At 50.6% G+C, this 26,169-nt stretch overlaps 2 protein-coding genes across 2 annotated transcripts in view; one reads left to right on the top strand and one right to left on the bottom strand.

The window, feature by feature from the left end:
* LOC309361272 (inositol polyphosphate 5-phosphatase OCRL-like) overlaps positions 1-26,169 on the top strand; it is a gene marked incomplete at both ends in the record, with an annotated part of 518,559 nt that overhangs the window by 201,085 nt on the left and 291,305 nt on the right.
* Positions 20,315-26,120, bottom strand: LOC309361230 (inositol polyphosphate 5-phosphatase OCRL-like; the record flags this gene model as incomplete). Its single annotated transcript, XM_081896155.1, has 5 exons — positions 20,315-20,399; positions 20,923-21,029; positions 24,296-24,319; positions 24,693-24,901; positions 26,114-26,120. 5 exons carry the CDS (start codon positions 26,118-26,120, stop codon positions 20,351-20,353), a joined length of 396 nt encoding a protein of 131 aa, XP_081752281.1. The 3' UTR covers positions 20,315-20,350.

Here is a 26,169-nt window from a genome sequence, read left to right as displayed (position 1 = left end):
AGAGCCCACGCCACCCGCCCCTAACGACAATTTGGATAGCGGCGAGGAAATGGGAGAGAAGGAGCACGGGGGGGGGGGGGGCACGAACCAAAGACTCACACGATTGCAAGCCAAAGCAAAGAAGAGCGCCACCCCAGAGGACCCTAGTCCTGCAGAAAAAGCCATAGAAACCCCGGGGACTTCTAGCCAAACGAGTCCTACAGCAGTCCAGATGCCCCTAAGGGCCTTGCCAATTCCACCCCTTCAACCCAACGGACCCCCCCCCCCGGATGGTATACACGCACCAACCCTTTTATACAGCTGACCTAGTAACCTGGTCAAATTAAATGCCTTCCCTGAGGGACGATCCGGATAAGTGCCACCGTCAAGTCAGAGCTATTTTCTCCACTCACAAGCCCACTTGGCCAGACATCCATGTCCTTTTGAACGCCCTCTTTAACGAAGCCGAGAAGGCAGACATTCTGGCCAAGGCTGGAGAGGCGATAGAACTCCCGGACTACCAGGCGGGACGACCCCAAGGGGTAGCGGCTCACACAGCTCAATGCCTACGTATTGAACCAACCTGGGACTACAATACCACCAACGGGATCTGGTGCTTAGATTTATTTAAGAAGGCAATATTAGATGGCATAAAGGCTGCTGGACAGCGTACCGTCAACTGGACGAAGGTCCAAACAGTATTGCAAGGACCAGATGAGCACCCATCGGATTATTACACCAGGCTGGTATCAGCTATTAAGACATGGGGGGAATAGACCCGGAAAACTCCCAGCATGAAGTTATCATAAAGGGCTTCTTTAAGGACCAAGCCAGCCCAGACATCAGAAAAGCCCGAAACCTCCAAATTGGATATGATGGGGAAAGTATTAGCGAGATCTTGTCTATAGCCAAATCGGTTTACAATTCCCGGGATGAGAGGAAGCGAAAGGAAACCAAGCCTGAAATTGAACAGATCTTAGCCCTGAGCATGGAACCTAACCCCAGCCGGGGCAGAGGCTTTGGTCGAGAAAGAGGGGTCCGGGGAGGAGGACCCCTCAACCCCTACAGGCAGTGGGGACCCACCACCGGAGGATGTTTCCACTGCCAAGAAGAGGGACATATAAAAAGGTTCTGTCCCTATCTTAACACAGCAGCCTAAGGGGGGCAAGAATTTAAACCTCTATATGACAAAACCAACTATTCCCCTTTCCCATCATGTCCCAACATGACCCAGGGATATGGAAACCAGCCACCTACAACCTATGCTCCACAAGTACCCTCTGCGCCCTACAGCTCGCAAGTGCCCCCGAATTCACTACCCCAGAACCAACGACCTCAACCAGGTCCAAGGACTCAAATGCCCGCCATAAATCCACCCACTCACCCTTGGACTAACGCCACCACTCCTCCCCTACACCCGCCAAATCAACCACCCCCGACAATCAGGAGACATATTGACAACTAAAAGGGGATCCCGACCCAACCCAGGCCATTTGTCCCGTCCTGGCATTATCACCAGAAGACCCTGTTTGCACTATCGAGATCGATGGCCATCCCTACCAATGCTTATTAGACACAGGAGCCACATACTCCACCTTAATCAACAGCCACCTGGAACCAGGGTCGGAAACCAGAAAGGTCATGGGACTGGATGGGATACCCTGCACTTGCCCGCTCTCACAACCGGCTAAAGTCACTCTCGGACCCCTACTGGCGGAACATACTTTCCTCCTGACCAGCAGTCCCGTAAACCTCCTCGGCAGAGATCTACTCTGTAAATTAAATGCTACAATAAAATGTTCCGGGGATGGCATCTACTTATATATGTCTGAAGACTCTGTGCCCGCATTCCAGGGCATGATACAAGAAGCAAAATTAGACCGCCAATTTCCCGAACTCCCCCCTGAACTAGAGAGTGAACTACCTCCTTTATTATGGGGCACAGAATCAACCTCCGTAGGACTCTTAATATCAGCCATTCCAGTAAAGATCACCTATAGAACCGAACTGCCCTTCCCTTGCACCAAACAGTACCCTCTACCCAAGGAAGCCATTGAGGGACTAACGCCTATGATAGAGGACTTCCTCGAAAAGGGGATCCTGGTCCCCTGTGCGTCACCCTGTAACACCCCAGTGCTCCCCGTAAAGAAACCTTCAGCAGAGGGAGCCCCAGTCCGGTATCGTTTCGTCCAAGATCTGAGACTGGTAAACCAATTCGTAATACCCCGCCACCCAGTTGTGGGCAACCAAAACTCTCTTCTAAACGCCATCCCGGCGGGGACAATGTGGTACACCGCTGCGGACTTATGCTCTGCCTTTTTCAGTATACCTTTAGACCCCGCCAGCCAGTTCCTTTTTGTGTTCACCTGGGGACCCAGCCAATTAACTTGGACCAGGCTGTCCCAGGGTTACGTGGAATCACCCGCAATCTTTTCTGCAATATTACATCAAGATTTACAGGATATACACCTACCTGCTGGCTCCGCCCTCTTGCTCTACGTATATGATTTGCTTTTATCTTCTACCAGTGAGGAGGCATGCAAATTAGACACCAAACACCTCCTTTCAGAACTAGCACGCAAGGGACACAAGGTGTCCCCCAAAAAGCTGCAATACTGTAAACAGGAAGTAAAGTACCTCGGGCACATCCTAGGAGTGGGTACCTGAAGCCTAGCAACCGATAGAATCAAAGCTGTCACCAAAATTCCCCTCCCCAAGACAAAGCGGCAATTGTGTGGCTTCCCTTGGAATGGACGGCTTCTGCCGGGCTTGGATTGCTGGTTATAGTGAAATAACGAAACCTTTATCTGCTATGACCCGCCAAGACCACCCAGATACACTGGTTTGGGAGGAGGAAGCCTATAAATCTTTTGAACGCTTAAAACGAGAATTAAGATCTGCCCCCGCCTTGGGCCTGCCAGACTACCGGATTCCCTTCAATCTGTTCATTCACGAACAAATGGGGGTAGCCTCAGGGGTCCTAACTCAACCCTTCCAAGATCAAGAAAGGCCAGTAGACTATTACAGCATACAGCTAGACAACACCGCAAAGGGAGCAGTGAGTTGCCTGAGAGCTATTGCCGCCACTGCGATCCTCCTTGAAAAGGCTCAGGAAACAGTGTTGGGACAAAAATCACCATCCATGTTCCCCATTCCGTCTCCATCCTTCTAACCCTTAGAGGCTGTCACCACTTCTCAAACTCCCGCCTAAACCGATACGAAGCCCTCCTGCTAACTCCATCTAACGTCACCATTAAACGAGTCAACTCCCTCAACCGGGCTACCTTGTTACCCCTCCCTGATGATGGCACCGCACACCATGACTGCACCACAATAGTCTGCCAAGCCGAGAAGCCCCGAGAGGATCTAGATCACCTTCTGTAAGGGTTATAGGGGTTGCTTGTGCGTAAGTTGCCGCCACTCCTGGCTAGGTTGCCTGGTTAAACCTTTTCTGTCTGGACAGCCCTTCACTTCGTGGCTGTTTCAGTCGCTAGCAGAATCCGTCAGTGGGCGTTTCTTGAACTTCTTCCAGCAAAGAAGTTCTTTGACGCCAAGTCTCCACCTACTCTCCCTGCGGGGAAGTCTTCTGCGCAGGGTGGGTGTGGGCAGCGGAGGACCCGTGCTCTCCCTGCTGGTCTCCGGCGAGGAGTCCTGGAGCCCCCTCGCCGATTCCCCCATCTGCCCCCCTTTATCCCTGGTGTTACGCTGATTTCCTTCCCCAGCCGATGAGCTGCCTCTCTCCCTGCTGGGCCCTTCTCCAGCATCGCTTGGGAGCCTTGCCTCCGCCTCTGGCTCTGATGGCAGTTCCCTGACATCCACCTCCCCCCCAGGACCCCCTCCACCCCCGGACCGACCTCTTGATCCAACTTCGTCCCTTTCCTTGGCCGACGATGCGGGGAATCCCCGGAAGGAGCTGTCGCCATCCTCTGAGGATTCAAAACCTGCTTCCGACCCGCTCCGATCTCTTCCCACGGGGTGGGCCTCCCAGTCTGATTCTTCTCCCTCTGACGCCTCTCCTCCCTCCTCTTCGGAGGCAGGAAAACCCACAAAATCCTCTTCATCGTCTGTGGTTCCAAATTGCTCCTCCCAGAATCTCGTTAGTGGTTTTGGTTTATCTGGGAACAGGCTGTGGAACTCCTCCACAAGATACCCGTCATTGATTGCCTCTGCGGGAACCCACGTGTTTTCTGACCTGGGTTCTCCCTCCCAAGCTACCAAGTACTCCACCTGGCGCCCTCGACACCTTGAATTGAGTATTTCTGTGGCTTGGTTGTGGTGTTCCCTCTCCTCTACCTGCGGGTGTGTGGTGACTTCTCCCTCCTGCCCTGGGAATTCCCGCCCCTCCCTGTACGGTGAGAGTAGGGACCTATGGAACACCGGGTGTATCTTCATGCTGTCAGGCAACTTGAGCTTGAATGCCACGGGGTTCACCTGCTGTGTTACCTCAAAAGGTCCCAGCTGCCTTGGCTGCAACTTATTGCACCCTCCCTTAAAGGGTAACCCTTGGGTTGACAACCACACCCGGTCTCCCACCCGTATGGTCTCCCCTTCCGGACGGTGCTTGTCTGCCTGCCTCTTGTAAATTTCCTTGGCCCGTTCCAAGTTCAACTTAAGTTGCTGGTGCAAGGCCTCCATTTCTTCCACAAACTGCTCTGCTGCAGGTACGCTCCACCCTTCCTCGCCCCTCCCCGGGAAGGCCCTGGGGTGACACCCATAATTGGCCATGAATGGGCTCATTCCCGTGGACACATGTTCAGCGTTATTGTACGCAAATTCAGCCAGCGCCAGTTTCTCTACCCAATCGTTCTGTCTCTCGCTGACGTAGCAGCGTAGGTATTGCTGGAGTATACTGTTCGCTCTTTCTGCTTGCCCGTTGGTTTCCGGGTGTCTCGCCGTCGAGAAGCCCACCTCGACCTGCAGCAAGCTCACGAGCTTCCTCCAGAACCGGGAAGTAAATTGTTTCCCGCGATCTGAGATGACCCTCAAGGGAGCCCCTTGCAGCCTGAAGATGTGATCCACAAACAACCTGGCTGTTTCCTCTGCCGTCACCGCATGTGAGCAAGCTATGAAATGGCACATTTTTGCCAGTAGATCGACTACTACCATGACTGCTGTCTTCCCCCTTGACTTGGGCAACTCTGTCATAAAATCGATGGACACCACCTCCCAGGGTCTTCCCGGTGTGGGTAAGGGTTCCAGTAACCCTGCGGGGGCAGCCCTCTCCCCCTTTGCCCTCTGGCAGCGGTCGCACCCCCGTACATATTCCCGTACATCTTCCCTTACCCTTGGCCACCAGAACTGCCTGGTGACAAGCAACATGGTTTTGTGTTGACCAAAGTGCCCCGCTGTTGGGTTGTCGTGGAGTTGTTTGAGTACCCTTCCCCTCAAGGTCTCCCCCGGTACGTACAGCGCCCCCTTATAGTACAGTAGCCCTTCCTTTTCCTCAAACCCTCCATGGTTTTCCCTTCCGTCCCGGAGTTCCCTGATTTTAGTTTGAGCAAATTCATCGTTTCTAGTAAGCCCGGCCAGTTCTCATTTCCCAACCAACACTCCCCCCCACACCCATCGGTTCTCGGGGAACATGTGTCTGACTTCCGGCGGTCCCTCTCCTTCCATGTACTCCGGCTTCTGGGAGAGAGCATCTGCTCTTATGTTTTCCTCGCCCGGCACGTACCGGATCTCGAAGGAAAACTTGGAGAACTCCTTTGCCCATCGAATCTGTCTCTGGTTGAGTACTCGCGCAGTCCTCCAGTATTCCAAGTTCTTGTGATCCGTACACACCTGGATCTTGTGCTGCGCCCCTATTAGCAGATGTCTCCATCGTCGAAATGCTGCATAAATTGCAAGCAGTTCGCGGTCATACACTGTGTAGTTTTGCTCCGACTTGCTCAGCTTCCTCGAGAAAAAGGTGCACGTCCTCCAGCTCTGCTGGGCCCCTGGCTGCAACAGTACCACTCCGATGGCTCGGTCTGACGTGTCGGTCTCCAGCCTCATGGGCTTCTGCAGATCCACGTGCAGGAGCTGCTCTTCTGAAGCGAACGCCTTCTTCAGTCTTTCAAAGGATTGCTGGGCCCTTTCTGTCCAGACGAACTTCTTTTTGCTACTGAGACAATCTGTTATGGGCGCTGTCAAGTGGGTGAAGTTCTTGATGAACTTCCTGTAGAAGTTGCTGAACCCTAGGAACCTCTGCACGTCCTTCCAGGTTTTGGGGGTCTTCCATTCCAGCACCGCCTGCACCTTGCTCGGGTCCATAGCTAGGCCCTTGTCTGACAACTTGTACCCCAGAAACTCAACCTCTCTTGTGTGAAATTGGCATTTTTCCAGCTTGACCCACAACTGGTGCTTCTGCAGTCTCTTTAGCACTTCCCTGACGTCTTTGACATGTTGCTTCTCATTGTCAGAATAGATTAAGACGTCGTCCAAAAAGGCTACACAGTTCTTGTACAGCAAGGACCCCAACACGTGGTGCATGAATGCTTGAAAGCAGGCGGAGCCCGACTGTAATCCAAATGGCATAACTAAGTACTCAAAGGCCCCCAGGGGGGTGAACATGGTGGTTTTCCATTCGTCCCCCTCCCTCATCCTAATCAAATTGTACGCTCCCTGGAGGTCCAGCTTAGTAAAGATTTTCCCCTGCCTCACCCGTGTTAAAATGTCGTCAATCCTGGGCATTGGGAAGGTCACGGGTTCTGATACAAGGTTCAAGGCCCTGAAATCTACGACTAATCTACGCTAATTAGTATCCTTTTTGTCCACAAAGAACACCGGACTGCCCCCCACCGCCTTTGATTCTCTTATGAAACCTCTTTTCAGGTTCTTGTCAATAAATTCCCGCAACTCCTGCATTTCCCGGTCAAACATGGCATACAGCTTACCCACCAGCAGCTGAGCCCCTGGGAGTAAGTTGATTTGGCAGTCAAAGGGCCTATGGGGGGGGTAGTCTATCCACCTCCTTCTCGCTGAAGACCTCCTGCAGGTCAGCATATTGTGGTGGCACCTCCCCTTTTGGTTCCACAGCCATCCCAGCCACCCTGGCCACGGTCATCCTTGGGTTTTCCCCCCCTTAGACAGTGTTCCAAGCAGTAAGCTGACCCAAAGGTGACCGACCGCTGATGCCATGCCACTACTGGATCATGTAGTGTCAGCCAGCTCATCCTTAATATTATTGGGGGTCCTGCCATTGTGGCTACGTCAAAGGCAATGGTCTCCGTGTGCCTGGAAACCCTCATTCTCATTGGTGGGGTCTGGTGCGTCACTTCCCCTCCCAGAAGTTCCCTGCCATCGATGGTGGTCACTTGCAAGGGAAAATCCAGGGGCAGCAGGTGGAGTTGGTGCTCTAGAGCGAAGTCTTTGCTGAAGAAATTGCAGGAGCTGCCTGAATCCAGCAGCCCCTCCACCTTGACTGGGTGCCCATTCGGGAGTTCTGTGGCTATTGGATGGAGTCCAGACGCTTCCCTGGCGCTCTGCTGCCCACTGGACCCCCAGGGATAGCTCTCCGTGGACTCCCTGTAGCAGAGTTTCCGCAGCGTAGAAACTGTTGCTGTGCGTGTGTGTAATAAATCAAACACACTCAAGCGTTCTTGCTTATCTCTTTCCAGTCTTTAATCGTGTAAATTACCGGGCGAGAGAGCACACATCTTGCTGCCTCACCGCAAAAGCGAAAGGAAAAAAGACACAGAGAAAACACTCCCTTCTGGGAACATAGCCACGCCTCAGAATGTGAGACGTCACTCAGAACTGCTTAACCCTGTAAGTTCTGATTCTCTTCACACCCCCTCTCGTCTCGCATCCTGAGGGAAACTGTGAACACACATTTACAGATCTCTGAGAGTTCAACCCCCTTTCCATTGCCTTTCGCCCCTTCCTGGCATTTTTCTCAGGCAACTGTTGAACCTCCTCAAAACTCCCAGGTTCGCACTGTGCGAAACCAATCCACGCACTGGTGACCTGAAACCTCTCAGGTGGAACTCCCTTCGTGGTGCGAGTGGACCGTCTGAGCACAAACTCAGGTGCTCCTTCTGACCACTGGGGCCAGCAAGTGTGTCCTCAACATCAGAAGACTCCCCCTCTGACCTAGTGCGTCTTCGGGCCTTCTGTACTATGCTAACAGGAGACGAAGGCTCACTCTTGGGCTATCTTTTAACAACCTGTGGAGATGCCCAACCCTGTTCTTGACCCTGTTCAGAGACTTGGTCCTCAGCAACAGGTTCAGCCTCTGGCTCTCCTTCCTCCTCAGAATCAGACAGACATTCTGAGAGAACGTCAGGACTTGCATGGATCCTTGACCAACCATTCTGCTCACAGAACTCAGCACGTTTACTGATCAGAAGCTTGGTCTGATCACCTTCTGGATATGCAAACCTCCACCCCTTTGTCACAGGTTCATACCCACAGAAGATCATTTTCTGGAACCTCGGGCCACCTTGCTTTCGTTGAGCCTTTGGCACCGGCACCCAGGCCTGTGACCCGAACACACGGAAGAAATGCAGCTTCGGCTTCTCTCCGTGGAGCATGAAAAATGGGGTGTCACCTACCACTGAATTGTAGGACCTGTTCATCGTGAAATTGGCCGCCCTCCAAGCTTCACTCCAAAAACTCTGAGGCAAACCGGAGTCACACAGTAAAACCTCTGTTGCTTGAGCCAGAGCTTCACTTCTGAGCTCTGCCACGCCCCTCTCCTGAGGAGCCGTCACCTTGTGACGTATCCCCTTCTGACGGAAGAAACTGTGCAGAGCAGACCCAGTAAACCCTGCACCTCGGTCACTCTTGAACCCCTGCACTTTGGTGGAGAACCGTAGTTCCACTGCCACAACCCAATCTTTGATCAGTTGTGCTGCCTCGCTTTCCGTTCTCAGCAAGAAGGACCAGCCATTTTGGCTAAAATCATCTGTTAGTGTCAGCACATACCTGGCCCCGCCCAGACTCGGCTTTGGCATGGGCCCAAAAAGGTCTGTGTGCACAAGCTCAAAGGGTTTTGTGGTTACCCTCTCCACCCTGGGATAACTGCACCCTTTTACCTTTGCCTTTCTGCACGCCCTACAATCTAGGGATTGGTCACATGGTCTTATCCTGCACCCTACTGTGTACTGTGGTAACCTTTGGATACCTTTCCAAGAGCCATGTGACATTCTCCTGTGCCACAAACAGGCACATGAATCATGAGTGGGAACGTTTGCACACTTTGCCTGTGCTCCCTCAGCATTCCCCTCACACTCCAGAGGTGTCTCTAAGATGAAGAGATTGTTCTGGCATTCAACACTGACGAGTTGTCTTCCATACCTGGAAATAGAACAGACATTCTTTTCAAAGCAAACCTTGTACCCCTGCTTCAAGAGACAAGGAACAGAGAAAAGACATTGTTTCATCCCAGGCACAATATACACTTCCAACTCCGCCTGCAAGAAAGAAACATAAACATTTGCCACGTTAGATAAAGGCTTTTGTGACCCATCAGCAAATACAACTGTTTTCCCAGCTGGAACAGCTCTGCAGTTCCACATCTCGACAGCAGGTGTCGCTGTTATCAGGTGATGGCTGGCACCACTGTCGATTACCCAGCGCATCACTCTCTCCTCACTGGAGTTGTCCTTAAGCATTGCCATAGCAACAAACGTCTCGCTGCCCCCGTCCTTGGGGCCTCTGCAGATATCCTCTCTGGTTGTCACGGCAACAGACTCCCCCCGGCAGGAAGACTTGCCCACGACCTTCACAGCTTCCGTAGATGCAACTGTCTCAGTTGCCTTGGAGACCGGACTTGTCTCCGCGTTCCCACACAGCTCTGTAGCTCTTATCTGTACTTTTCGCAGGTGGCTGGCCTTGAAGCCTTTAGCTCTTTTCAGCTTCCCAGGCTCCGACTCACGACGAAAACAACTCTTGGTAGCCTTTGGAAAATGAGGCTTCTCTGAGCTTTCACCGCTCACTGCCCCCCCCCCACTGCTCCCAGGGCTCCCAGGACGTTTTCCTGCACCCCCCCCCCCGGTGGGTAAAGGGCTCCCAACTCTTGGCCTCTTTCCTGGCTCCTCACACAGGCACGTTGCAGCATCCATACAGCTGCCAGGCTCACCAGCAGCAACAGTCCCTTCGTCCCCCCGTGGGGGCTCCCAGCTCCTCCCAGCTGTGTGTCGACTCTCAAGAATGTGGCCAGCGCCATCTTGCCTCTCCCCTTCGGATGCAGCCACATCTTGGCCTTTGCTTCCCACCCCAGCTTCAGAAGCCTCACGGAGTGCCAGCCAAGCAGCCTCAGGCCTTTTAGCATCCAGGACAACTGGCCTCAGATGAGCATTCACATTCTCTGCCAAAAAAGCAAGCACACGCTTCTCAACTGCACTTAGCTCTGCAGCCCTTTGAGCCTCTGCTTTTCCAGCTGCCTTCTGTGGTGGCTGGACTACATCCCACAGCTGTGCCCCGACAAGAAGAAGCTCTACTTGAAAGCTCCACTCCAACCAACTTTGGCTACTCAGCTTCTCACATGGCAGCTTAAGCCCAAAGCCATATTCTTGGGACTGAGCCATCTCTCCCCCGGGGCTGAGCGTACTCACGTCAACAGCTCCTCCGGCACCCGGTCCTTGGAGATGCGATTCCTCCCAGCGAGCTCCTCTGCCTTCAAACGTTAGGCAGGACTCCAGCTGGCTCCAGCCTCCTCTTCAGCTGGCTTCCACACACACCGGCACAACTTGGCAACAGCTTCAAAGCTTTGATGACCTCCCATGACCTGTGGCTATTGGATGGAGTCCAGACGCTTCCCTGGCGCTCTGCTGCCCACTGGACCCCCAAGGATAGCTCTCCGTGGACTCCCTGTAGCAGAGTTTCCGCAGCGTAGAAACTGTTGCTGTGCGTGTGTGTAATAAATCAAACACACTCAAGCGTTCTTGCTTATCTCTTTCCAGTCTTTAATCGTGTAAATTACCGGGCGAGAGAGCACTCATCTTGCTGCCTCACCGCAAAAGCGAAAGGAAAAAAGACACAGAGAAAACACTCCCTTCTGGGAACATAGCCACGCCTCAGAATGTGAGACGTCACTCAGAACTGCTTAACCCTGTAAGTTCTGATTCTCTTCACACCACTTCTATGGCTATAGCACCACTTCTATGGCTATAGCTGCCCTGGGAGGGTCTGGCTGGGGCACTTCTATTGGTTGCTGGCTTGGCTGCTGCCCCCTTTCCCCCTCCTCCTCACAGCCAGCAGCTCTCACCATCCCTTGCCAGGCCTTTCTTTGAGGGCAGACCCTGGCAAAATGTCCTGGCCGTTGGCAGAGGAAGCACTTCTTGGTTGTTTTCAAATCCTTTCCCTCCCTCTTGTGACCTTCACTGGAGTTTGAAACCTCTCTCTCTCTCGCGCGCCATCTATTTCCATTGGCTCAGCCGGCTGGGAAGGCTGCCTCGGTATTTCAGGAATGCGATAGTCATGGCAACGTTCCCCTCTCCCTTCGCGCTTCTCCTGAGTCCGCGCTTCCTGTCTTACTCCAATCGCAAGCACAGCCTTGGTCAGCTGATCCATCGACTGCGGGCAGGGCGCGTGGGAAAGCTCGTCCTTCACAGTTGGGGACAACCCCTCCTCAAACAACATTTCAATGGGTTCAGAGTCCAGATCCCACCTGAGCCGGTGGATCAACATCGCAAAGTGTGACCAGTAGTCTCTAACTTGCACCCCATCAATTCCTGCTTGCACCCCATCAATTCCCGTTGAGTCCCATTTTGCTCCACTTCACTGGAATACATTGCATCCATCGCCTGATAGAATTTCCTAAGGTCTTTCAAGGCAGCATTTTGCGTCGCCATTAGGGGCCTGATCCATTCCCGGGCACCATCCTGAAGATGCCAGACAATATAGGCGACCCTCTCCCCCTCATCAGCAAAGTCATTATGCTGCAGTTCCAAAGCGTACTCTATTTCCGTTCGGAACGCATTATAGTCCTGGGGTTTTCCCCCAAACCTGTGTACCAGTCCCAGTACCTTCCTTGCAACGGGGTGGGTCTGACCTGTGCATCCTGAGCCCGCCTTTCGTCCAGCCGCACTGTCAGGAAAGCCACATGGTGTTCCAAATCTCGGTTCCTCTCCACCAGATTCTGCACTCCAGCTGTTTGCTCCATTGCGCCGGCTTCTCCGGTTTGGCTCATTATGCTGCCTGCCTGTCGCTGCGCACAAGCAACGTCAGAGTCTGACGGATTGCTGTAAGGGTTATAGGGGTTGCTCGTGCGTAAGTTGCCGCCACTCCTGGCTAGGTTGCCTGGTTAAACCCTTCACTTTGTGGCTGTTTCAGTCGCTAGCAGAATCCGTAAGTGGGCGTTTCTTGAACCTCTTCCAGGAAAGAAGTTCTTTGACGCCAAATCTCCGCCTACTCTCCCTGCACGGAAGTCTTCTGTTGTCAGAGACAACGGTCAAGGTCTATCAGAAGCTAACCCTCCAGCCTGCCTGGGAAGGTCCCTACCAAGTACTTCTGACCTCACCAACTGCTTTAATTACGCTTCAAATTACGCTTTATATGGGTTTGACAGCTTGTTTGACAGTTCGTTTTACAGCTCGTTTGACAGCTCCATAGACCGCTCTAATCCTCGCTTCCTAACAGCTCGTTTGACAGTTCGTTTGATAGCTCGTTTGACAACTCGTTTGACAGCTCCATAGACTGCCTTCCTCCCCCGCTTCCCTGACAGCGTGTTTGACAGCTAGTTTGACAGTTCGTTTGACAGCTCCATTGACTTCTATGCTCACCACTCCATTTCCACATTTGACAGCTCACCTCTTCTTCCCTTCCTTCAGCCTCTCACGACCGCCGACCATGAACCTGAGCCCCACCTTTCTTATCCTCACCACCCTGACTGAGATCTCCGCTTTTCCGCCGGACCATTGTACAGGACTACAAACAGACTACCACTTCTTGGATTACCACAGGGTCGAGACCTGCGGAAAGTCCAACCCCCACTGAATGGGGGACTTTGACTTCTGCCTTCCAGAGTCCCGAACCCTGCTGCGCCACTCGCTAGTACCCCGACTCACTGATAACGAATACTGGGAACTTTTTATTCGAGACAAGAACCTGCAACGCATTGGGTCAGCTGCCCTCACCCTTGATCACCCCTACTACCGGCTGAAGTGCTATAATGGGACCTACCTTCTTTATGGCAACGGGGAAGTCTCAAGGAGCCCGAATTGGACCGAGATCGAGGTAGGAGGGGCCACGAATGTGTACACGGACTCAAACCACCCCTCTGAGAACTTGATCTTCGGGTTCCAGTGCCTCCTCATGACCCCAGAACCCCGAAAGCCTCAACTCCAAGGACTCTGCCTGAGGCGGTTCTGCTGCCTGTGGAGCCTTGGGGGTCACCCATGATTCCGTTGGAGGAGAACAACAACATCTCTTACTATCACTCAACATAGCAATATAGAGCTTCCAGGAACAGAGGCACTCTACCTCTGAAGCCCACAGCTAGAGGAGAAGCAGCAGGAGTGGGCTACTGCTTGTGAGTTTGGACTAGATGGGCTTTCCCTCTGATCCAGCAAAGCCACTTCTGCCTACAAAGGAGGTGGAGTTGCGGGTGACTGAGGGAATCCCCGGCCGCGTCAGCCCCTGGACAGCCAATCGGCTGGCTCAGGGGGCATGACCAGCCCTATTTATCGCTGGCGCGGATGGTTTTTCGCCTACCTTGTAGCAAATCGTCACAACTTTCTGGGTATTGGCGGTTAGGCATTGGTATTGGTATTGTTCTGTAGATGTAAGAGGGGAGGAAGCGCCATCACCTGCCCCACATTTTGAAGGGTAGTCCAATAAAGGATTCCGGGAAGCGTGGCCCTGTCCGAAGACTATGGAGGTGAGGGCCTAAGGCACGCCCCTGAGCGGTGACCCCCGGGGGGGGGGTTCCTAGTTGATGTGCATCAGCAGGACTCCCCCTACTGGTGGTTAAACCTTCCCGGACCTCAAGCTGACGGGCTGAAGCCGGATAGTCGGTTAGGACCAATGCCTAAGCCAATACCACTCATCACCTGTAACCAATAAAGTTGTGGCCATATTTAGCCCATTAACCTTAAATAATTGTGTCATGTGTCTTTATTTCCACTTGGGGGGGCGGGAACTCGCCACACAATAGGGCTCTTTTTGTTTTTTTATGCACCCACAGACCCCAAACGGCTCTCCACAGGAACACAGTGGTGCATCTCATGTATGTGGGGGGGGGGGGGAGATTCCAACACTCCCCCCACCCCCAGCAAAGCAAAGATAAGGGAAGCATAAATGCCACCTTGAACTGCTTGGATGAAAAGTGGGCTATGAATGTAATAAAAAGTATCCCAAAATAATGATCATGGAAGGTACCCTGGGGGTCATCTAGTCCAACCCCCTGCAATGCAGGAATATGCAGCTGTACCTTCTGGGAATCGGGCCTGCAACCTTGGTGCTATCTGCAGCTCCCTCTAACCAGCTGAGCTGCAATGAGATTGGAGGGAGAATGGGAAGGCGGGTGGGAAGAGAAGTTAAGCTGTTCAGGAAGGGGTTAAATTCCATGGGGATGCTGGCCGTGTGGGGGACCCCAAGCCCTCGCCCCAGAAGATTAAAAGAAAGAAGCAGAAGAAATCCTACTTACAGATTCACGATGCTGGCCATCTCTTCAGGTGAAATCCCCTCCTGTTTAAACTCAACTGCTTTAAAATGCTCACACAACATTGACTCTGAACCTTGCCCTAACCCTATTGCTACTCCTCTCTGTCTAAAATATACAGGAAAATATGTGCACAAAATATACAGATGAAAATGAAATGATAAAGTGAAAGCATTTGCTGAAATACAGTAGAGAACTCACGCCTCCCGAGTTGAGGGAGGCCTTGCTTTGCATGCAGGAGATCCCAGGTTCAGTCCAGGATCTCCACCAGACAGGGCTGGGACTGCCCCCCGTCTGAAAACCCTGCAGCGCTGCTGCCAGTCAGTGTAGGCAGTGCTAGGCTAGATTGACTCTGTCAAGTGCAACTTCCTATGAATGCTCCTCTTATACGATTTCTCGAAACACAAGCAAGCTACCTTATCAACGAGTTGTGAGAGTTCATTCATGACTTTTAACAAACAGCAGAAACCATTTTATTATTTCTATGTGAGTACAGAAATCCAGAATATGAAAGGAAGGAAAGTTCCTGCCTCTGCAATAAAGGCAGCTGCACTGCTAGGTGAGCTGTCCCGATGCCAACTGAAACAGACCCTCCAAAGATTCAAAGGTGAAAAGGGAATTTTGAGCATCTGAGCACAACTGGGCCGTCTTCTGCATTAACGTGAAGTGCAGGAAGTGATTGCCTTGAGCAGGGGTAGGCAACCGAAGGCCCGGGGGCATGATGTGGCCCAATCGTCTTCTCAGTCCGGCCCACGGACAGTCCGGGAATCAATGTGTTTTTCCATGAGCAGAATGTGTCCTTTCATTTAAAATGCATCTCTGGGTTCTTGGTGGGGCATAGGAATTTGTTCATTTTCTCTCTCCAAAATATAGTCCGGCCCCCCACATGCTGTGAGGGACGGTGGACCAGCCCACGGCTGAAAAAGGTTGCTGACCCCTGGCCTTGAGCCTCCTCAGGACTGGCGCAGGGGCCGTGCATTTCAGGGTGCCAGCCAAGGCCCCTGCCCCAGTACTGATTGCTGATTCTACTGAGTCCATCAGTAGATTGTTGTGAAGTGACCTGGCATTTTTAATGAAGTGCAATATAGGCTTGTCTTACATCTTTAACAACAACAACACAGTAAATTGCACAGAAGAATTCCATGTTGCCTGTGGGAGCGGCTGGGTAGACCTCTTTGCAGCTGCATGATCCATGCATTTGATCTATAGGCAACTGGTCAATCTTCATAATTGGCTCTGGCTTCGTGTAGGAGATTGAACGCATCCTTCTATTTCTCAGCCCTGTATTCCACCCCCACCCCCCTCCTCCTATACTCGGACGGTGCCGACTACTCATCTCTACAGAGTGAAATGTTTATGAGTCCTGCAGATCTAGTCTCAGACGTGAAACCTCTACCCCAAAGATGGGGGAGCCTGTGACCTTCTAGAGCATACATTTCTTTGGACTACATTTCTTTTGAGCGTCTGTGGGCCGCCCTAGAGAACACTGGGCTAGAGGGATCATGGGGATGACTTGTTCCACAACAGCAGATGGCATGCAGAAATTTAAACTGTAGCAAAGGGAGGTAAACTGTCTAGCTAGCTAGCTAGCTAGCTATGTCTTGCTGAAAGTGCATGCACTCCTCTTAGCCAAAGCCCCAAGAATTGCAAGTGAGGAGCCATACAAACACACCTGATCTCGACACTGTCTTGGGGAAAACTCTCGATGCTGGAAAATTCATGTGCTCAATTTCTGCACATTGAGACAGGAGCCAAAGAAAGCACACGCAGAGTAGGGGGGCTCATAAAAAAGGTTTCTTTGGGAGGGGGTGGGTTGAGGTTTGCTCCGATATGAAAGCTAAAGAGCAGGCTTTCACAGAGAAAGGAGCAAAGTAAGGTGGAACCTACTGGGACCCGTGCTTTCCAGGCACGCTGACGGGAGGGATGAGTCCAGCATTGCATTGTTTTGGTCGTATTTCCAGTGACAACTATTTATGACAGAGGTTTACAGAAAATTGATCTAAAACCTCTGCTTGTAAGAGGCTATGGGCATTTGAAGAAGCCCATCATAATCTTTACATGAAATGTATCTTTAGAACACAGGTGGCGTCATGTCCCCATTTGTTGCCTTAGTTTCTCCATCAATGCACCACCCACAATTTGCAATCATATTGGCATCAGGTATTTTCCAGGCCAGTGAATGTTAGCAACCCCTTCTTCTAAAGCTGCTTCCCCAGTTTCATCCAAAATAGAAAGAAATGCCATTTGGTAGCCCATTGAGAAGCTTTGGGAAGTAATGGAATACATTTCTGAAAGTTATTTATGGATGCACAAGGTCACCACATCTTTGCTTAAGGTGAATGGAAAGGAACATTTCCCCAGGCGGCACACCACTGTCCCCGAATCTCGTCCGCTGCTTGGTCATTTCAACAGATTGTGTGTCTTAGTAAGATTTTGCACATTTCAGAAAGCTTTCCCTTGCCTACAAATGAAGTGCATGATTTTTCAAAAACTTATTAATGCCCCGTGCTTTTACTTCTGGTGTGGTAAAAAACTGCAGAATCTGGCTATCATTTAAAGCAGTGTAAGATGCTGGTTTACGTTTCCCCTCACAATTGGTGACTAGGTAGGGATATGCAGTTTTGTGTTTTGAAGAGTTCCTAAGGAGTCCTGCTGCTTCCGAGTTTTATTTTGGGGGTTGTTGTTGCTTTTGTTTACAAAAAGGTAATCCAGTTGTAACCTTTTTCTAGGTACAATTCTGTACATTCTGGTACTACCTGTTCACTCATGGTCCCTCCAAATCCCTTTGTTTCTTTTAGCAATGTGTCCTTGTGTATCTGCTACCTTTGCTTACAGAATTTCTCCTGAGGGGCGCTTTGAACATGTCCCGTAATACATGTGGATAAAAGGAATCGCCTTTGTTAATTTCAAAAGCCATTTTATTTCTTCCACGATTTTCCTCTGTTGTTAATTTATTTTGTAAAAGCAAGTGGGGTTTAGTCACCAGAGAGGTGGATTCTGTGGTTTTGCTCAATAGGTCATGGTCATTTCAAGAGCCATAGGGCCTGAGATGGTTCCAGTTCTAATTTACGTGTAAGATTAGGAGTCCAAGAATGTGGAATCAGTACTGCAGAAGGTCAGTTCTGACATACTTCCCCCCTAAATAGTGGGTGAAGTCCTTTTGGAAAGGACTCAAAGGTTTCAAAGTGTCAAGTTTTGCTGTACTGAAGGACTGTCCATATCTAATCTATTAGAACATTGAACCCTCCTCCCCACTCCAGGAATTTTGCTATCCAAAGTGGGTTTGAATTTGGATAATAAAAGTTTCCAGTCAAGTAGATTTATATATTTTAGTGAAGGTAAGCAACTTAAAATAACCACAGACCCAGTAAAACTCATTACAAAGAGAAGAGAAACAACATTTAAAAGCAGATACAAATAATGAGGCATTATTCTTTTCTCAAGAAGCCAGCAAAATTTCATCTTTCCTGTTTTATTTTAAGCATGCTTTTTATTCAAGTTTTTAACAAACAACAAGGTGGTAAGCTGCTGACTATAGGCAGACCATCCTTTCTCAAGGGCCATTCCAGATGTGTACAATGGATGGCTCCAAAGTAAGCTGCACCCTGTGAGTCCAGAGGGCAACTGGTGCCATTGTCCCTGTTAGCATTTTGTAAGAAAGGGCACCAAGATTTCATCAAGCTGTCTGCCTTGATGAGACTTGGAGTGAGGATCCCTTTGATACGTCATCGGCAATGCATAAAGGAGGGCAGGTGGCTTGGTGAGCAGGGAAAGTCTTTCAAAGATTTGGACCAGCGATGTGCCTTTGCTTCGGGCAAAGGGTGATGGTGGATGGATCATAGCTACCTAACTCAGCACTGTCTGTACTGATTGGCAGTGGCTCTACAAGGTTCCAGGCAGGTGATGTTTTCAGTTTCACCTGGAGAGGCTGGAGACTGTTCTGGGACCTGCATCACCAGCGAGCTCTGGTCCTCCCTTAAGGAGTTAGGCGGCTCAATGGTCTGACTCTGTGGAAGGCACCATGCTATTCCCCTTTAAATTAGCCATGTATACAGAAAACACGAGAACTGGAATTTTGCTCTTGAATGGATTTTTGGATCGCCTGCATGCCAAGCACATACTTCTCCCACTGGGCCAGCACCCTTCCTCAGTGACTGAGCTCTCATTGCACACAGCCATCCAGCAAGCAAAAAAATGTTCTTGTTAGAAGGGCAGAGTGGGGAGCAAGAGATTCAGGGGCCGGTTTTAGACCCACAGTGCTCGGGTTTATTCTGTTGCCTGCTTGACATTGTGCCTCCTTTCCCCTACCTTTTATTCCTATGAAAGTTTCACAGTGTCGCTGCTTGGGATTCTGGATAATCTATGGTGTGTTTTTTTCCATTTTTTTTATTAATTTCCAATTTTTTTATTAATTTCCCCCCAAAAAATTAAGACAAACAAAGAAACATACATCCTAATTGTAATTAAACCAATCTTGATAACATTGTTAAATCAATCTTCTCAAAAAAAAAATTAACTTGATCACTTCACATCTTTCATTCTTTCTAATCTAGCTTGAAACATCTTAATTCCTATCCTTACATATTTAAATCCTAAGCCTATCTTGTATTTGCAAGCTTTTCCAATTAGGTTATCTTGACATATTTAGCTAAATAATCTTTGAATTTTGTCCATTCTTCCTGGTACTCCTCCTCCTTCTGCTCGCGGACTCTTCCCGTCAGGTCGGCTAGCCCCGGGATGTGACTAGATGCTTGTAATGTATGCCAGGCAATCGGGCACAAGTGGGTAGGATTGCCATCCTCCCGGGATTTGGCCGTTGGAAACAAGTGTCCATGCGGGAAACGCTTGAATGTCCAGGAAAATCCAAAGGTATAGCAATTCTACACATGGGGAGTAGGGACGCAAGCGCAAATCAGAATAAAGCAAAGGCTGGGGAAGTTCAAACAGAAACACACACACACTATTCCTCAAGATTTGTGTTTAAGACACAGGATCATAGAATTGTGGAGTTGGAAGGGACACCGAGGACCATCTAGTTCCCTTATTCCCAATCAGGGGTCCATGGCCCCATCCCTTACCTCCCTCCAAATAATTTTCCCTCATTTTGGCATGGCAATAGCATACATTTTATGGGCGGTCTTGTTGTTTTTAGTATACCTAAAATCCTTTGCTTATTACCCCACATTTTGAACCCGCAGCCCTAAGATTAAGAGTGTCACGCTCTACCAACTGAGCCACCCCACTGTAATTATCCCACACCTCCCCTCTTGACGAAGCTGCCTGCAAAGCTGATCTGCCGAGGAAATGTCCTTCTGCAGGCATGGTTTCAATCCAAACAGCAAATACTAGTGGTCAACTCCAAAAGTGCGGTCAAGAAACCCTGCTTGCCAAAGAACAATTGAACGCACCCTTGAAGCTCCTTTGCAGCCATGTCTTTACCTGTCTCCACACCTGACACCACGTATGATGCTAGATGTGGGGCCTGCGGACCTGTCAAGGTTCCCCACCTCTGCTCTATCTAGCCAGGCTGATGTTTTCAAATGGGGGTTAAAGCTGTGAAGCTGTTTGGATGCATGACTGGACTTGACTGTGGGCATATTTCATTGTGCTGTGTCCCAGAGCCTTAAGGATGGGGTGGCCTAGGAACCTAAACCACCAGGTATATAAAAGTGAGGTCCACTCCAGCCAAGAGCGAAAGAAAACCACCAAGCAGCCCTGCTCCCCAACAATGTCCCACAAAGAGGATACGGATCGTCTCGGGAATGCTGGTGTCCAGGCACTCAGTTATCTCCTGCAGCTCGTCCTGTGTTCCCGGGGTCTGGAAGAGGTCCTCCTGAAGCAGAGTATCACCCATGCGTTAGGAAGGGATGAGGTACATCCTGGATAGCACGAAGAACAATCCAGCCCTGGGGTGCATAATGTGAGGTCGAGGAATGCCACAATGGAGAGAAGCCCCTCACCAAGAGAGCTGGCACAAGGGCTGAGAATTGTATCCCGCCTGCTTTCCACAGTAGCATTCCTACTACCCTTCTCCTGATTTGGGGCAATGGGAGAGTGAAATCATTCCCCGCTTCTTCTAGTGGCGAGTCTCAGAGAGCCGCTTTGCTAGGGAGAGACAGACAATGGTTGTGAACACTTGGGTTCTTCTGAGCCGCTCTAAGGAAGACCGTATGCTGGATGTCCCACCTGCTGCTGCTCCACCAAGGTGCCACTATTCTCACAGCAGGAGTTTGTAAGAGCGAGTCGGTAGCTAAGATATAAATCAATTGGGACGTTTGGAACCTGCATACCCCAAAACTGGTACTGGATTCCAGCCCACACCCATCCTTTCAATTGTACCGTCCCCCTCAGCTCACCTGGTGGCAGGCATTCTTGAAGAGGTGGTCCACCAAAAGCCAGGTCTCCTTGGCCGCTCAGTGGAGTCATCACCATCCTGGGGTACTATATCCAGAAACTGCTTCTCCTGGAGGTCCAATGACAAGCGGGACTGGCATGAGAGCCTGACAGAATGTGGGCCTGTATGCATTCTTTCCTTGCTCCAGCTGGGTGGACAAGTGTAGTAATGCTCGCCCCCAACCACTTGCCCCTCCCTTCTCCTGTCTCTGCTCTCCGGCCAGACTAGGACGCCCAGGGCAAGGTAGGGAGGCGTATTACTTTTTGCAAAACAGAACCAACAAGACCCGGTAGGGCTGCCACCACTCCCTATGTTCCAGGGGCCCCAAAATCATAACCCAGGGAGCAGGCTATGACCTGTTATCCTGGCTGCCCCCCCTACTCTACAAGTTGCATCCACAGACTTGCAGGCAGAAGTTCTACGGTAGAGCGTAACCAAGCGTAAGACTAGGACTTAGCTATTCCCCCGGGAAGGCACACAACTAAAACAGTTTCATTCTTAAAAGGTTTATTTTAAAATAACATAAGAAACATGCTAGAATAGCAGGCACATCTTTTGGACGTTACAGATAACAAAATAACAAAGGTACATAGTATAGCTAACTCTGCATACTCACAAGCTCTAACACAAGATAGAATAGTTGAGGTCCTTTAGGAATTTGTGAGTTGAAGGCTTTTGAAGATCTCCATTTCAAAAGGTACAACGACGGCTATTAGGATGGAACAATACAGCCGGGCATCTTTACGCTTTGCAGAGCAATGGCGAAGAGCGCAAAAGCAAAACAATTCCCTGATCTTTTATTCACAATTCGGACTTAGCGTCGTAACTTTCAAGCCAATCATAAGACTCAAATTATTTTCAAATACACCAATGACCGGCTTGCTAGTCAATCAATTTACCCCTTGACAGCTGGGCCAATTTAGAATTTCAAACTTTAAATCAAAGGGTTCCTCCCTTCCGTGGAAATTAACCAGAGACACATTCCCAAGCAATTCAAGGACAGATAGCATCACTAGGGGGGGGGGGAATGTTTACACCATCAGACTCAGGTGTTAGGTCTTTCATTTAAATCAAGGCATCCTTGGTTCTAATAAAACTTTCAGCTGAGGAGCCAGCTAGTCTAGGGTTTAAAGAGACACAACTTCTTTCCCAGGGTCCTTGTGGCTGATGGAGCTCCCATAAGGCTTCACTCCCTTTACTTGACCAAAGATTGGTTTTCTAAATAATACTAACTTTACTACAACAAGTCTTGCCCTCTGAGGCCACAACTAGGGCTGGGTGATAGCTGGCTTTCAACACGGTGATATATCACTAGCTAAACATTGCAATACACCAATATATCATGATGTCTGAAATAAGATGGAGCTATGTAGAGGCATTGGCTGGCTTCACAGTTTCCCCCCACATGGTGTTTTTTGCATAGTACACACACACATCATGATTCGCAATATATTGCCAGGTCAGAAATTATGAAACCAATCTCACTATCTAGACTTCAAGCCTCCCACTCTGGATGTGCAGTTCACCCCAAAGCTTACTGAATATGCAGCTGTGGACATGAAGTTTGGCTAACATTTTATTTAAATTGCTGGAACCTGCCCTGGGACCTTAGGGTGAAGGGCAGGAAATAAGTAACAAAAACAGCAACAGAAAATGGATGGGCTTTCATAGGTTGATGGGCTGCAGCCCCAGCCAGCACGATGAGATGATGGGGTCACATGTTCACCACCCCTTGTCTAGAACACGTTGCAGAGGCAGTGGTAGAAACTGAGCAACAGCTGGAGCCCCAGCCCACGACTTTGTCTGGGCAATGCAGCACACAGCAGCTGGTGAACCATGCCTCCTGCCTCCTTCCCTGCTTCCTCTCCAGAAATGTTTAGGGTGGTTAGTTCTATCTCAAGCTACCACATTCAAGAGAAAGAGAAACAGAGGAGGGGGGGAGCAAGAGAGCTTTAGGAGCACAGCAGTGGCAAGCAGCCCATCACTAAAAGGAGTTGGCAAGGATGGAGAATTTGATCCCCTCATCCCCAGGGCAGCTGTTGATTAGGACCCAGTTCATCCCCCCTCCCCTCCCCCCCCACCGCCAATACTCCCCGCCCCTGTCTAGAGAGAGAGAGAGAGTATTAGTGTGGGGAATGACACATGCTGTATCAGAGTCTTAGTGCAAGAGTAGCTGGTGCATGCTAAAGAACACCGGAGCCTTGCTGGGTTAGATCAGCATTTTGTTCCCACAATGGCCAACCACATGCCCTTGGGAGTCCATAGGGACACGGGGACAAGAGCACTCTGTCCATCATGTTCCCCAGAAACTGGTAATCAAAAGCATGTGGTTTGTGATAATAGTGGCAAGAAATAGCCCTGACCGGTAGCCACTGATCAACATATCCTCCATGATTCTAAATGTCTACAGCTGTCCAAATTGACAGTCACCACGGTCTCCTTGTGGCTATGATAATACACCCAAGTCGATCTGATTTTGAGAGGAGTGACATTTCCCTGAGCCACCCCAAAGCAGCCACTACCGCTTCCCAAATGCCAGTGCTCAGGTGGTAAGAGTCAGCCAGAGTGGCATAGCCTGTGCAGCAGTTGCTGAGCACAGAGACAAGGAGAAAACTGGCTCTTGGGGCCAGAGGGGGCTGGCGCCTGCATCATGAGACTGGGCTTTCTGCCTCCCGTGCTGCCAATCGCAAGCGGACCCAGAGTCAAGCAGCGATGGCAAATTCTGGTTTCGTCTCCGTTCTCCTCTGCCGAGTTCTACAAGGGCCACGTTGAGGCTAGGGAAGAGAAAAACGCAGAGAGCTAGAGCCACCACCTGGACTGGATTTGAGTCAGAAGGCAGGCAGGTGCGGGTTGCCTGAGAGGAAAGTCCGGTTGGTGGGGTAGTGCCTGGTTTGCCCTAAGGGACCAGCTGCCACTGCATGGAGCAGCTGCTGATCGTTGACAAGGGCAACTCCATTTACGTGCCTTCGAGGCACATGCACACTGCCGCAAAGCTGGAAGGGGCACTTGAAGTGGCAAAAATGCCCCCCCCCAAGAGCACAAAAGCGGCAAAGTGGCATGGAAACAGCATCTCGACTCCCTCCCAGGAGCTTTGGCACCGACCTTTCAGGCCTGTGGAGAGTTGGAGCAAGGAGTTTTGCAGGGAGGCTGCTGGTTTTCAAAAGGCCTTTCAAAAGGGCTTCCGGAAGTTTAGAGGGTGTTTGCAGGCTTTTCCAATGCTGTCCCCAATATACGCAATTTCATTTAAATGCACGGTACCTCGGAACGCAACCCCCGTGTAAACCTGATTTGAGCCTGCTACAAGAACATCTAGAGGATAGCAAACCAACCGTTACCTTTTCTAGGAAGCTGTCTTCTCCCTGAGATCAGAGGAGGAAGGCAAGAGCAAAAGACAACCAAGGGTGTTAATGGCACAGGCCCTGAGAAGAGAAAGAAACAGCCCGTTGGCTGAACAGTATCTGGGCAGATGGCAGGGAAATGCACACGGTTCAGTGGCCCTGCGAAAGGGCAGGTGGGAGGACCAGAACCTGGGATGACTCAGTCAAGGCAAACAAAGGGCATGAACAGCACACAGGAAGCGGATGCACAGCTACAGAAGCTGAATGCAGCGGAGGACCCCCAGCCCCCACATTGCTGAGTGGAAGAGCAGCTGTTTTTCAAGCAGGCAAGCAGAGTGGGAAGGGTAGACATCCAGCACATGAACCTGCCAGGTAAATCAACCCCTTTCCCTACCAGGTCAATAAGTCTGGTGACGGGAACGTCGCCAAGCGGCTGCCTCATCCAGCACAAGGCTTCCAAGGAGGTCCCGAAGCAGCTTGGTAGGTAGCTCCCACTGATGGTGAGGAAATAGTCCTTGCCAGGGTCAAGGTGAAGGACAAAGATAGCCTCAGTCTGATCTTCTTTGCTGACGTACACATCCAGGGAAATGTCCACCGTCTCACCTAAAACGGGAGGAGGTCAGGTAGATACACTCTTTGGCACAGCCAAGTTGGCTTGTCTGTAAATTAAAAGTGAAGACAGTGAAGAATTGAACAGAAGGACACAATGCAAGCCTGCTGGATCAGGCCAATGGCCCATCTAGTACAGCATCCTGTTCTCACAGGTGTATGGGGGAAACCTTAACAACAAGAATTAGGAGAAGAAGCGACTCAGTTCCCACCCCACTTTCCTCTCTGGTCCTCCAAAGCAGCAGCTGCACAGAAGATGGTGACAGGATACTGGGGGGGGGGGGGGTGAGAGAAAGTGATCCTAACAAAAGAATATAAAAAGGGAAAGGATTTTTGCACCCCCAATGTAACTTTCTTTTTTAGTTTACATTTCATTGAGTTTTTAAAAGTTTGGCTAGTTCTATATGATCCCCAAGATATTTTTGTGCCTCCACAACATAAAAATACTATTTTTTTTTAAAAAAGTAATTTTTGGACGGACTGCTCTCACTGGTTCCCTGCGATGCCAAAAGGTGTTTGGGGACCCTCCAGCATTGTTTGGCTTCAATTCATTTGTGTGTGTGTGTTTGTTTAAAGCTGGTCACACAAACTTTTACAATGCAGCCCACAAATGTTAAGCCTCCCCTGCTCTACCAAACTCCCAAGGTTTGAGGGAGGAGGGTTGGGAAGAGGAGGAGAAAAGGAAGGCCTTCCCTAGATGAGCCTTGGGGTCCCTTTCCAACTCTACAGTTCTCTGATTCCAGAGAGAGACGCGCTGGGCTCCAAGTATCCCTCGCAGGGCTCAGCGCGAAGCCATGGCTTCCAATACTGGCTGTCACTGAGCTTGGGGATAAAGGAGAAGTGGAGGGTGACCTGCCCGTTGTTTGTGATCTGGAACTTCTCCTTCTGCAGCTGCCGGAACTTCACATTCTCAAACGGAAACTGCAGAGCAAAAGGGGGGGGGGAGGAAAGAGAGTGCTTGCCTTCAGCAGAGGCAAGGAAACGTGCTCCAGGGGGAAGTTTGTCCTTGGCCCCGGCCTCTCATTTAGGGGACTGCACATGCAACAGGTCCACGTGGGGCTCTCCAGATATTGCTGCACTTGCCACTGGCCATGTTGGCTGGGGATGATGGGAGTTGTAGTCCAGCATCTGGAGGGCACCACGCTGGCTACCCCTGGAGTCTTTGCCTGCGAGGAAGAGGCTGCCATTCAGTGGAAGGGCATCTGCCTTGCATGCAAAGGTCCCAGGTTCTATCCCCAGCCTCTCCAGGTAGGGCTGGGAGA

Source organism: Podarcis melisellensis (genome assembly GCF_964234715.1).
Source record: "Podarcis melisellensis genome assembly, chromosome: W".
Lineage (NCBI taxonomy): Eukaryota > Metazoa > Chordata > Lepidosauria > Squamata > Lacertidae > Podarcis > Podarcis melisellensis.
The sequence above is the reverse complement of the archived record's forward strand: the minus strand, read 5'-3'. Positions and strand labels throughout refer to the sequence as shown.